At 42.8% G+C, this 12,836-nt stretch overlaps 2 protein-coding genes across 3 annotated transcripts; both read left to right on the plus strand.

Annotated features, from left to right (window-relative positions):
• Window positions 1-1,412: 1,412 nt before the first annotated feature.
• On the plus strand, window positions 1,413-8,628 carry LOC139563329 (protein LSM14 homolog A-like). 2 transcript variants are annotated; one of them, XM_071381954.1, is made up of 9 exons: window positions 1,413-1,757; window positions 2,225-2,388; window positions 2,500-2,647; window positions 3,970-4,149; window positions 4,369-4,443; window positions 4,642-4,821; window positions 5,015-5,186; window positions 5,328-5,607; window positions 5,830-7,271. In XM_071381954.1, the coding sequence occupies exons 1-9, from the start codon at window positions 1,637-1,639 to the stop codon at window positions 5,851-5,853; spliced, it is 1,344 nt and encodes a 447-aa protein (XP_071238055.1). In that variant the 5' UTR covers window positions 1,413-1,636; the 3' UTR covers window positions 5,854-7,271. The 2 variants fall into 2 exon arrangements, with proteins under 2 accessions (XP_071238055.1, XP_071238056.1); XM_071381955.1 differs by having other exon boundaries at window positions 1,443-1,757; window positions 5,833-8,628.
• A 2,462-nt stretch (window positions 8,629-11,090) lies between these two features.
• Window positions 11,091-12,496, plus strand: ss18l2 (ss18, like 2). Its single transcript, XM_071381537.1, has 4 exons — window positions 11,091-11,273; window positions 11,471-11,547; window positions 12,163-12,243; window positions 12,364-12,496. Exons 1-4 carry the CDS (start codon window positions 11,205-11,207, stop codon window positions 12,392-12,394), a joined length of 258 nt encoding a protein of 85 aa, XP_071237638.1. The 5' UTR covers window positions 11,091-11,204; the 3' UTR covers window positions 12,395-12,496.
• Window positions 12,497-12,836: the final 340 nt, after the last annotated feature.

Here is a 12,836-nt window from a genome sequence, read left to right on the forward strand (position 1 = left end):
TCACTAGCAGCAAGAGCGACATCATTGATGTAGAGTTGGCCCGAGAATTGAGAAAATAATTGGCACGAGAATTGAACCCTGTGGCACACCCATAGAGACTGCCAGAGGTCCGGACAACAGGCCCTCTGATTTGACACATTGAACTCTGTCTGAGAAATAGTTGGTGAACCAGGCGAGGCAGTCATTTAAGGAACCAAGGCTGTTGAGTCTGCCGATAAGAATGTGGTGATTGGCAGTCAAAAGCCTTGGCCAGGTCGATGAATACGGCTGCACAGTATTGTCTTTTATTGATGGCGGTTATGATATCGTTTAGGACCTTGAGCTTGGCTGAGGTGCACCCATGACTAGCTCGGAAACCAGATTGCATAGCGGAGAAGGTACGGTGGAATTCAAAATGGTTGGTGATCTGTTTGTTAACTTGGCTTTTGAAGACCTTAGAAAGGCAGGGTAGGTCTGTAGCAGTTTGGGTCTAGAGTTTGAAGAGGGGGATGACCGCAGCAGCTTTCCAATCTTTGGGGATCTCAGACGATACGAAAGAGAGGTTGAACAGGCTAGTAATAGGGCTGCAACAATTTCGGCAGATACTTTTAGAAAGAGAGGGTCCAGATTGTCTAGCCCAGCTGATTTGTAGTGGTCCAGATTTTGCAACTCTTTCAGAACATCAGCTATCTGGATTTGGGTGAAGGAGAAATGGGGGAGGCTTGGGCAAGTTGCTGTGGGGGGTGCAGGGCTGTTGACCGGGGTAGGGTTAGCCAGGTGGAAAGCATGGCCAGCCGTCGAAAAACGCTTATTGAAATTCTCAATTATCGTGGATTTATCGGTGGTGACAGTGTTTCCTAGCCTCAGTGCAGTGGGCAGCTGGGAGGAGGTGCTCTTATTCTCCATGGACTTTACATCAAATATAGAGTAGCATATGGTCCCTAGGACATATTCTATTTGTTGTCAAAGAGATTTTATTTTGCCACTTGCCACAGACACGACTGGAAATATTTAGTAGACCAAATAATTTAATGTGTCAATGATCTCTTCCATCAACATGTCAAGGTTTGTTGCTGCGGCTAGCTGTGGCTGGAACTGCTGGAAGGACATTTTGCGAGATGAAGAAGATTGCAACTACACCCTAGTCTTTAATGCAGATTACAGTAGAATAAATTATACATTGTGGAAATTGCTTAATTAAACAAACGTTGTCTTTTTTATGTATTTTTGTGCATAAGGGATGGGCGAGAGAGATGGGCAATAAAATATCCAGTGGCAGCAATGAAAAATGTACATAAACTCTAGTTGGCAGTCTCAGATCTAGGATCAGTTTCCCTCTCCCAATCCCAGAAAGTATTCAGTAGGGCGAGAAACACAAAACTAATTTTAGACCAGTAATCTTAGAAAGGTAGCATGATCCCGTGAAAACTCGCGATATTTACGGTTTACAGAGACGATTTCCCACCATTCTATGCGGTGAGGCAAGGCATCATATGAAAACGGCCATGTCGTGGTGCTAGCAAGTTGGTGGAAGAACGAACGGGCAATATTCTTTGTTAGAATTGTACAAACAGTACTAAATAAAGTAGCTAGTTACTTGCCATATACTTTTGTAATATATATTTATTTTCCACACTCAAAGAAAAAGGAAGACGGTATGAGTGGAGGGACGCCCTACATCGGGAGTAAAATTAGCCTAATCTCGAAGGCCGAGATTCGTTATGAAGGAATTTTATACACAATTGACACCGAAAATTCGACTGTTGCTCTCGCCAAAGGTAAGTTAAAACGTATACCTTGTAAAAAAATAAGTCGATAAATTGAAAACACCTCACTTTTTTACTAGTAATGGGGTGCAGGCATTTAGTCTGTCACTGTCAAATTTTTCACAATGCTAGTTAGCATAGGTAGTAGTTAGCTTTGTCGAATGCTTAATAATGCTTGTAGCAGGCTAGTTTAAGTTAGCAGAGCTAATTTAGCTAGCCCGTTTCACTGCAAATGCCCTGGCCTGTTTCATTCATACTTTGTTGTTGCATTAGTTAGTTGACCGGGTTTTCGTTTCAGCTCACTTGCATGATTAGTTAGCTAACGTTAGCGGTTAATGTGGTGATGGGAAATCAGATCCTGCACGGTGTTTCATTTTGTTATTACTAGACTATACAATGAATAGCGGATTATCTGTCAGACAATCAATGATAGTGACTGTTGTAATCTATCTCTGTCTGGTATTTGTTTATCCAAACAGTCCGCTCCTTTGGCACTGAGGACCGCCCTACTGACAGGCCAATTCCACCACGAGATGAAGTCTTCGAGTACATCATCTTCAGAGGGAGTGATATCAAGGACCTGACTGTTTGCGAGCCACCGAAAGCCACCAGCTCCCTACCTCAGGACCCTGCCATTGTTCAAGTAAGCAGGCCATTGCTCTAGTCAATGATGATTCATTTGTAAATGTATTTTCTTTTTATGTATTTAATAGTTCTGTATGTGGTTGTTTAACATGTTGTTTTACTTCCCCAGTCCTCTATTGGATCCACCAATGCTCCACCCCCATCATTCCAGTCTGTGGGCTCATATGCACCCTTTAGCAGCAGGGCTCCTGTCCCCCCTTACAGCCAGTTTAACCCAAGCCCCCTGGTGTCCCAGCAGTTTGGAGTTGTTGGTGGAGGTTGGTACATTCATCTTGTTGATTCGCCATTCTATCATCTCTGAGATGTCTGAAATGAAGAATGATCTTGAAAGCTCTTGTATTGTCAGTGTGTAATGCAATGCTGTTGGAACTAGTACTTTTTTTCCTTTAGCATATCTGCCTCTCAATATTATACAATTTTATGTGGTATGCTGCATGTAGATAACATCAGTGGAGCACTGCACTTCTTGCATTATTATAATCACATCCCTGCCTAGCCTTTGATCACTCAGTTCCAGTACAGTACACAAGTAATTGGATGATGGTGTCTTCTGTATGGGGGAGTTTTGTTAAGAACCCCAACGCTCGATCTGAACTTTAGCACGCATCACTTGCGGTACAGTTTTAGAAGCATAAGGGTCTTATCTTTCATATCAGAGAGAAATTATTAAAGAAAAGGTTACATTTATAGGGTTAATGCTCCCATACGGCCATATCTCCATGTTACAGCGTGTGTTTACGGAAGACGGAGGAACCACCTGTGCAAATTAGCTATCTAGCATGCTCCAAACACCTGTGTGTAACTGAAGAAGGCTTCCAGAAACGTGTCACTGAAAAATGCTGTTGGCTTCAACTGTGATAAAGCTGGTTAAAACAGTATACTGTAAGTGTATATTTTGCAGTTGTGAAATTATTTTCAAAGTGAGGGGCTTTATGTTTCTAGAACCGTATCGCAGTTTAGAATATATTCATGTTTAAATTGAGTGTTTGGGGCTCCCGAGTGGCGCAGCGGTATAAGGCATTGCATGCAGTAGTGCTAGAGGCGTTACTACAGTCACGGCTTCATATCCCGGACTGTGCCACAACCGGCCGTGGTCAGGAGTCCCATAGGACGGCGCACAATTGGCCCAGCGTCGTCAGGTTAAGGGAGGGTTTGGCCGGTGGGGCTTTACTTGGCTCATCGCGCTCTAGCGACTCCTTGTGGCTGGCCAGGTGCCTACGGGCTGACTCCATATGCCAGTTGAACTGTTTCCTCTGACACATTGGTGCGGCTGGCTTCCAGGTTAAGCTGGCAGGTGTTAAGGAGCGCGGTTAAGTTGGTTGGTACACGTTTTGGAGGATGCATGTCTCCACCTTCGTCTCTCCCGAGCCCGTTGGGGAGCTGCAGCGATGAGCCAAGATCGAATAATTAGGGAGTAAAAAAAGGTCAAATACAAACTAAAAATGTTTTGTATATGTATATGTTGGCTGCTGGAGCCAGTCTTCCTTTGAATATATCATATAAGGTCATTGGACCTTATAGGAGTAATGGTAGGCTCCTTAAGAGTACATCTTGGGCTAACCCCTGCCTTGTCCTCTAGGTCGGACCAGTCCCCAGCTGGACCCTCTGAGGAAGAGCCCTTCCCTGGAGCAGGCAGTGCAGACTTCCCCCACCACTGCCCCTGCACCAGTGGGACAAAGGAGCCCAGCTGGCCCACCAGCCAGGCCCATCACTACCCCGGGCAACCAGAAGCCTCCAGACATCCTGGAACAGAGGAGGGGTGAGGCTGGCAGGGAGGCTGTAGCCAGGCTTGGCCTGAATGTCTACAATACACTGCTGTCACACAGACTAGTCTATATTGCCTGTTTAAAACAATTGCTTGATCAGCTAGCTCTAAGTGAAGCACCTGGCCATATGGCTTTCTAGTTTAGAATATTGTTGTACTTGACTGATATGCCAAAATAATTGTGAGTTTGGTCCTTTATTTTGTACTGTTTAGGCCCTGAGGTTCAGAAAATACCCAGACCAGATTCTGAGCAAGGTGGTGGCGACAACCGGAATAACCGTCAATGTGGTGAGTTGGTTCTCATGAAATACCAGTGTACTTGTTAACCTGTTAAAACTCTCGCCCTAGCTTCTGTTGTATACTGCCTTACTGGTATTAATGTGTCCATGTTTTTCTGTCAAGATAAGATCTACATGGATTCAAATAAACAATCATCTAAACGCTGCTTTGTTATTATTGTCGGACTCTGGTGTCCTGTCTTCCCAGCTGGTGGTCCTCCCCCTCAGCGCCGTGGTCGTGGAGGTGGTCACCGTGGAAGAGGCCGCTTCAACCCACACAGGGACGGTCCCATGAAATTTGATCAAGACTTTGACTTTGAGACTGCCAACGCTCAGTTCAACAAGGAGGAGATTGAAAAAGAGTTTCAGAACAAACTCAAACTGAAAGGTACTATTTGTAATTATTATAGCATGTTCCATGCAGCAGTTATGTCATGGCCTAGCCTGGGTTCCTACCTGAAATCCCAGTCTGCCACTGTTGATTTGGAACTTGTCGATATTTTGTGTACTCTTTTTATCCTCTTAGCTTAATCCAAATTTATGAAGAAAATTGTTTACCCCCTTTTAATTGTCCAACATAGACGACAAGCCTGATAAACCAGAGAAGGCTTTTAATGGAAATGAGAAGGCAGATTCTGGAGTGGAGACCCAGAACAGTGAATGCAATGTTGAGGAAGAGGAACCTGTAGTGGCCAACGTTTACTACGACAAGACTAAGTCCTTCTTTGACAACATCTCTTCTGATGATACAAGGCATGTCCCTTTTGCTCTCTTAACCAATTTTTGTATTTTTATTTATGTGCTTTGTGGTATTGATAGTCTCATACTAATGGAAATCCAAAGCATGTCGGTAGGTTAGTCTTTGGCATTAAAGGTCTCATTTTGTATTTACAGGAAAGCAGCTGAGCGATCTGGAGGTTCAGGATTCCCAAGGAGGCAGACTTGGGCTGAGGAGAGGAGGATGAATTCGGAGACCTTTGGCATCCCACTGAGGCACAACCGAGGCCGAGGAGGCTTCAGAGGAAGTCGTGGCGGCATGGGCTTCCGTGGGGGCAGAGGGCGTGCCATGAGCAGAGGTTCCTTTGGACCCCCCCGTGGGGCCCCACCCGGCTTCAGGGGAGGATTCCGAGGAGGCAGCAGAGGTGGCCGGGAGTTCGTTGAATATGAATACAGGGTAAATCATTCCTTACCATTTGGTTTACACCACATTTAAAATCGTTGGTGATTTTATTATTCAAAAGTTAAATGTACATGTGCACACACTTGCAACAAAGGACAAGACAACCCAACATCACACTTATAATGCAAGTAAAGTTCAATATGATGCAAGTCTTTGTCTCCATATTAAAGGCTGGTTGTGTGTTCACAAGTCTAAACATGTTTTGCTTTTTTCCAGAAGGATAACAAAGTGGCCGCGTAGTGCACCAGAGAGACGGATCCACCAAGAATTGTAGCCCTTCATGGTCCAGAAATATTTGTCCAAAATAATGAAGACATACTCTGTAAATTTGCCACCAGCACGGGGGTTGACTGCTTGATTTCAACGGGTGTGAATGCAGCTTCTTTAAAAAAATTATTGGAATATAATGTGCTTTTGAAAATTTGAGCGTGGTTTGATATTATCCAGTAATCAGAGGGATAAGAACTTGTGTAAATACCGTACTCCAGTGTAATTATTCAGTATTTTTGCATCTATTTGAGTTTCTTACTAAAATTGTATTTGATAATGTTCTGTTGTGTAAAGATGTATGCAGAAGCCCGCTGATACTGTGAGTACTTTGATCCCTGAAAATAGCTTTATTTTTTGGATATATCCTGCAATGTACCTTAGGAGCACTAAAATGCTACATAGCCGCCCGGGGTCACAGTTTTTGTTTTTTTATATCCTCCTAGTCTATATCTCAGTAGCCATTTATCCCGTGTTTTGATGTTCTGCTGTACTTTGCCAAGTTTCTTAGTCAGAGAAACTCTTGTTTCGGTGTTCCTGCTAAAAGACTAAAATGTAAATGTTTAAATCATAGGCTCACTTCTTATTTTTTGTAGAGATCCTGCCTTCAAATTAAGGTAGTCAGTTCACACCTTTTAACATAAGCTATTTATACAAGATTGGAGTAGGTCAGACATCCTGAAAACACTTTGGATTATGGAGCATTTTCAGTAATCGGGATCATTCGTTTTATAATCTTACTGAATATTGAAGGAATGTATTTTCTACTGCATCACGCTGTTATTTCTGCCCCAAAGATATTGTGTGGTTGCTACTTAACTTCTAGTTTTAGAAATGCATATGAAATGAATTGATTCAGAGCTGTTGGGAAGTTTTCTCTACCCCCCCCCTAATAATGCCCAGTGTATCCCAACATCTGCTAATGCTGGTCGCCAACTACAGGTCATGTTAGAAAGGACTGCAGTCTTTGTGATTCAGTGATGGCGTGCGCTGCACATATTTGCTCTGGCATATTTTTGTTAAATGTAGTGTTGGTGACTATTGCTCTTTAGTGTAGTCAAGGGAGGCTTTTCTGCAACAATCATGACTGGACTTGGAGCATCAGTCATTAGAAATGTCTGTCTAGCCTTCTCCATCTCCCCAGCGCTTGAATATGAATTGAATTAACGGCCATGTTTTAACTAGCTGCTTAACAAGTGTCTATGGAATTAAGTCATTGTTGACCTCTAAATGTTTGCCCTGCAAGAGAAGATAGCTGGTTCTGACTTAGACTGCTGTGTAAGCAGATTGGTCTTGTCTGCAGTATGGAATGGGACTGGGAGCATTGGGCTACTTATTCTGTTTGTTTCAAAACAATTTGCAATTCAACAAGTGTTACTGATGTATGTTAACATTTTTCTAGCAGACTGTCTTTCTTTACCTGATGGTCTATTGGCATGCTTGCCCTTGTATTGTGTTGTATCTAAAACAACAATCTGGTGTGCTCAACTCTAAACCAAAAGATGCTGGTGTTTTTGTTTTTGTCCCACTAATGCAACTTCAGTGAAAAATTGTCTCATTCGCCAGTTGTATGGACTGCGTAGTAGCCTGGCACAGAAGTGATTATCATACAAGCTTGTCCTGAAAAAAGAAATTGAGAACTGCCCATCTATTCGTTGAAGTGACAAAATATGTTGGAGAGTAAGGGCTGTATAACTTAGGAAAAATCTTCATATTCAGCCATCAGCGATAATATTCTGCACAGCTAGGTTTGGGTATAGATTTATTTTGTTTAAGTCCAACCACTAAATTTACATGAGGTTGAAGGAAACAAATGAAAAAAAGTGAAGTTACTCCAGGCCTTAAAACCAATCTACTAAGCTTCTGGAAGAATTCCTAGTGATCCAATTCCAGCATTTGTAATAAACCGCATCGGTGCTTTAAGCTTGCTATGTTTGTCCCTTTCCCCATGCTTGGGGAAGTCTATTGAGCACGGTCTATTGTCCAGCGCTAGCAGTTTGGAGGATTATCCATCAAATCACACCTCTTCAAGTGATTTATATGGGATATTTTATTTTTACTTATAAGATACAGGGATGTGAACTGGATGTTTAAACCAGTGGAGAATGGGGGTGGATTGTTTCAGATATTCTCACTTTTTGTCAGTATGTTTGGGAGTGCTAGAAGGAGGGTTATGTATTTATCTTTCTCTTAATTGACCTGCGGTATGATGACAATATGTAACATGTACTATTTGAAAACACTACAAAATCAACCTGATTTAGATCATAAAAAAATGTTGGGCAACTAGGCCAATATATCCTATAGTTCATAAATGCAGTTTTACTGAATTGTTGTACAGATTGATAATACAGAGCAATGTATGGCAGCCTTAGCCTTGTAAGAATCACCCTGATCTGTGAGCTTGCGAAATCAGGATGGCTTGTACGAGGCTATGGCAGCCTTGCCTTGTGATTAAACACAAAATAGTGACTCCGAACAAGGATTATACACAGGAGCCTGGGCAGTTGCAATAACCACATCCGTGTAAGGTCCAGAGCTAATTTGAGATTTCAAACAGTGCATATTACCTACATATTGCTGTAACGTTTTGATTACATGAGTTACTCCTACCGACCTCTGGAATAATAAAGCCAGATATTGTTTCTAAATAAAGCAGTTGAACAGCATGGTGTACTTCATGGGCCGCCCTCTGCAGACAAGTTTTTACTCAAGATAAAAAAAAATAAAAAAACAATTGTTCAATAACCATTTCCTTGTTTTTATTATATTGATAGTCAAGAGTTGCCTTCCAAGAATTGTGGACACTGCATGTTCTACACTACTCAGTTCACATATTTTTCAAGATCTTAGGAGAAATGTAATTATTGCCTTCTACCAAACCTTCCATGCTCATAGCATTTGTGTAGGTCCATGTTTTATAATTACTCTTTAGGGCTCTGACTTCAGTTACTATTTGAAATATGTTTATGGTCTTTTATAGAGAAGGGGGAACACGTATATGTAGTTTGGAAATCTATTTGAGTTATATTTTTTATAGACATGCTTCTGTGGAAAGCAATGGGTTGAGTTTTTCTGAAGTTTCAGTAGTTTGTTTACAAACATTAGATTTTGACATGCGCACGGGCCTTTACTGTTTTTTTCACTTCGCTCCCTAGCTACTTCTCGTCCTACTCCTTTCCAAAACAACTGGATAGATGAAAGCGATATAGCGGAAGCTATGTGCCCAAGAACACTAAGGTAACCTGCCTAAACGACTACCGACCCGTAGCACTCACGTCTGTAGCCATGAAGTGCTTCAAAAGGCTGGTCATGGATCACATCAACACCATTAACCCAGAAAACATAGACCCACTCCAATTTGCATAGCGCCCCTACAGATCCACAGATGGCGCAATCTCTATTGCACTCCACACTGCCCTTTCCCACCTAGACAAAAGGAACACCTATGTGAGAATGCTATTCATTGACTACAGCTCAGTGTTCAACACCATAGTGCCCTCAAAGCTCATCAATAAGCTAATGGCCATGGGACTAAACACCTCCCTCTGCAACTGGACTTCCTGACGGGCCGCCCCCAGGTGGTAAGGATAGGTAACAACACATCCGCCACACTGATCCTCAACACGGGCCCCTCAGGGGTGCGTACTCAGTCCCCTCCTGTACTCCCTGTTCACTCATGACTGCATGGCCAGGCATGACGCCAACACATTAAGTTTGCTGATGACACAACAGTGGTAGGCCTGATCACCGACAACGACAAGACAGCCTATAGAGAGGAGGTCAGAGACTTGGCCGTGTGGTGCCAGGACAACAACCTCTCCCTCAATGTGATCAAGACAAAGGAGATGATTGTGGACTACAGGAAAAAGAGAACCGAGCACACCCCATTCTCATCAACTGGGCTGCAGTGGAGCAGGTTGAGAGCTTCAAGTTCCTTGGTGTCCACATCCCCAACAAACTAACATGGTCCAAGCACACCAAGACAGTCGTGAAGAGGACACAACATAACCTACTTCCTGTCAGGAGACTGAAAAGATTTGGCATGGGTCCTCAGATCCTCAAAAGGTTCTACTGCTGAACCATCGAGAGCATCCTGAGTGGTTGCATCACTGCCTGTGTAACAGTATAACTTTAGTACGTCCCCTCGCCCCGACCTCGGGCGCGAACCAGGGACCCTCTGCACACATCAACAACGGTCACCCACGAAGCGTCGTTACCCATCGCTCCACAAAAGCCGCAAAAGCCCTCTGCAAGGGGCAACACTACTTATAGGTTTCAGAGCAAGTGACGTAACTGATTGAAACGCTACTGGCGCGTACCCGCTAACTAGCTAGCCATTTCACATCCGTTACACTTGGTATGGCAACTTCCTGCCATCCAGGACCTCTATACCAGGTGGTGTCAGAGGAAGGCCCTAAAAATTGTCCAAGACTCCAGCCACCCTAGTCATAGACTGTTCTCTATGCTACCGCACTGCAAGCGGTATCGGAGTGCCAAGTCTAGGTCCAAGAGGCTTCTAAACATCTTCAACCCCCAAGCCATAAGACTCCTGAACACCTAATCAAATGGCTACCCAGACTATTTGCATAGCCCCCCCACCCCCTTTAAGCCCCTGATACTCTCGGTTGTTATCATCTATGCATAGTCACTTTAATAACTCTACCTACATGTACATATTACCTCAACTAAACGGTGCCCCCGCGCATTGACTCTGTACCAGTACCCCCTGTATATAGTCTCGCTATTGTTATTTTACTGCTGCTCTTTAATTACTTGTTACTTTTATTACTTATTCTTATTCGTATTTTTTAAAACTGCATTGTTGGTTAGGGGCTCGTAAGTAAGCATTTCACTGTAAGGTCTACACTACACCTGTTGTATTCGGCGCATGTGACTAATACAATTTGATTTGATTTGATCAATTAGCCTATCCACAGGTTAGCAGGATCCTATATCAGGGTAAGGACAAGGGACTATGGATTGAAATTGAACGGGCACATTTTCGACTAAGAAATGAACGAAAATCCGTTTCCACTAGTTACCACAGCCACAAAGTCATGATGGCTATATCGTAAAAAATCATAAAAACAAAATGTTTCTTTTGGGTCATAAAGTTAAGGTTTGGGTTAGGCTTAAAGTTAGTGGTTAAGAAGAGAAATTGTAGAAATGGGCGGGGTTTATGACGTTGTGACTGTGGTAAGGTGACGACCGAAAATCCCAGGCAGTACTAGCAAAGATGGTGGATGTCCTCTAGCTAGCTAATATTAGCCCAGTCGTAGTCACAGCCACTGGCTACCGTTTGTCATTCAATGTAACTCAAAATGTCTGTCGCTTTTGTACCGAAAAGACATAGAGGAAAAGCTCAGATCAACCAAGAAACCATCCAAAGAGTAAGTAACGTTAGCTATCAGTTTAGTTATGTTAATCTGTGTAGCATTTAGCTAGAATGTTTACAACTGTGTCTAGCTCATTAGCTAGCTGTACAGTTGGTTTGTTATTTGGCCTACATTCTATCATAAAAGGTGGTAGCTTCAGGTAAACAAGTTGCCAGCTGCGTTAACAGTTTTTCATATTTTCCAACTTTCAGTTGCTGGACGAAAATGACCAGCTGGTAAGGTGCATCACAGAGTACATGCAAAAAGGACGAGCAATGGAATGTGTACAGTAAGTTCAACTTCATCCATATCTATGTGTTATTTCCCCTAGAGTTGGTGATGTCAACCCTTCTCCTGGAGCTATTGGGTTTGCAGGTTTTTAACCAGCTCTATACGAACACACCTGATTCAGAGTGGTGCAGCGTTCTAAGGCACTGCATCTCAGTGCAAGATGTGTCTCTACAGTCCCTGGTTCGAATCCAGGCTGTATCACATCCAGCCGTGATTTAGAGTACCATAGGGCGGTGTACAATTGGCCCAGCATTGTCTGGGGTAGGCCGTCATTGTAAATAAGAATTTGTTCTTAACAGACTTGCTACTTGCTGTTATCTATGCATAGTTACTTTAACCCTACCAACATGCACATTGACTCAGTATCAGTACATATTGCCTCATTTATTTTTTACTTTAAGTAAATATTTTACTAACCCTTTCTTAACTGCATTGTTGGTTAAGGGCTTGTAAGTAAGCATCTCACAGTAAGGTGTATTGTATTCAGTGCATGTGACAAATACAATTTGAAGTTCCTGATGAGTAAATAATTATGGTATAGGGTGCTGAGGAATAGGGTTGGCCTCCCTGCCGTGTTTTAACTACCATACTGTAAACAACTTTTCTCCACCAGATATCAACAGATCTTGCACCGCAACATTGTTTACCTGGGAACCATAGCAGACGCCAGCCAAACTTGGCTCCAACCACAAACGTATGTTTTGTCCATCAATGAAAATGCAATCAGCTACATTCATTGCTTGACCGTTGTTTCTCTTCTTTGTCAATGTTAACCAGTGACGGGTTGCAAATTGACTCATATTCCAATTTTCAGATCCCCACCAATGGAGAGGCACCAACATTGACAGCCCAGATTGGACATAAAGCTTACATACATAATGGGCAATTTCCTCAATTGATTCACATCTTTCATTTTATTGAAAATAAAGTTGGCTATTTTTTCCTGACCTACTGCTGTAAAGTAACACAAGGTGCATTTAATAGAGTTCGGGCATATTGAGCTTTCGCAGAATATCATCATCATTACTCCCAACAGGTCAGTTCGTGAGCAAGTCACCACCGGCATTGGGTCCCAGAATTGTTAAGTTTGAAATACACTACTAGGGGTAGCCTTGGACAATGGCTATTATATTACTGAACTTCAACCCAAGGTTAAAGATGTTACAGCCAAGTTCTGACTTCGAGCCTGCTAGTTGACACCACTAGAGGAAGCTAGAAAACTAGATGTACAACAGCCTACTAGGCAGCCTGTCACCCCTCAAATAAAAGGATCATACAGTAATTTGT

Source organism: Salvelinus alpinus, chromosome 33, assembly GCF_045679555.1.
Source record: "Salvelinus alpinus chromosome 33, SLU_Salpinus.1, whole genome shotgun sequence".
In the NCBI taxonomy this organism is placed as follows: Eukaryota; Metazoa; Chordata; class Actinopteri; order Salmoniformes; family Salmonidae; genus Salvelinus; species Salvelinus alpinus.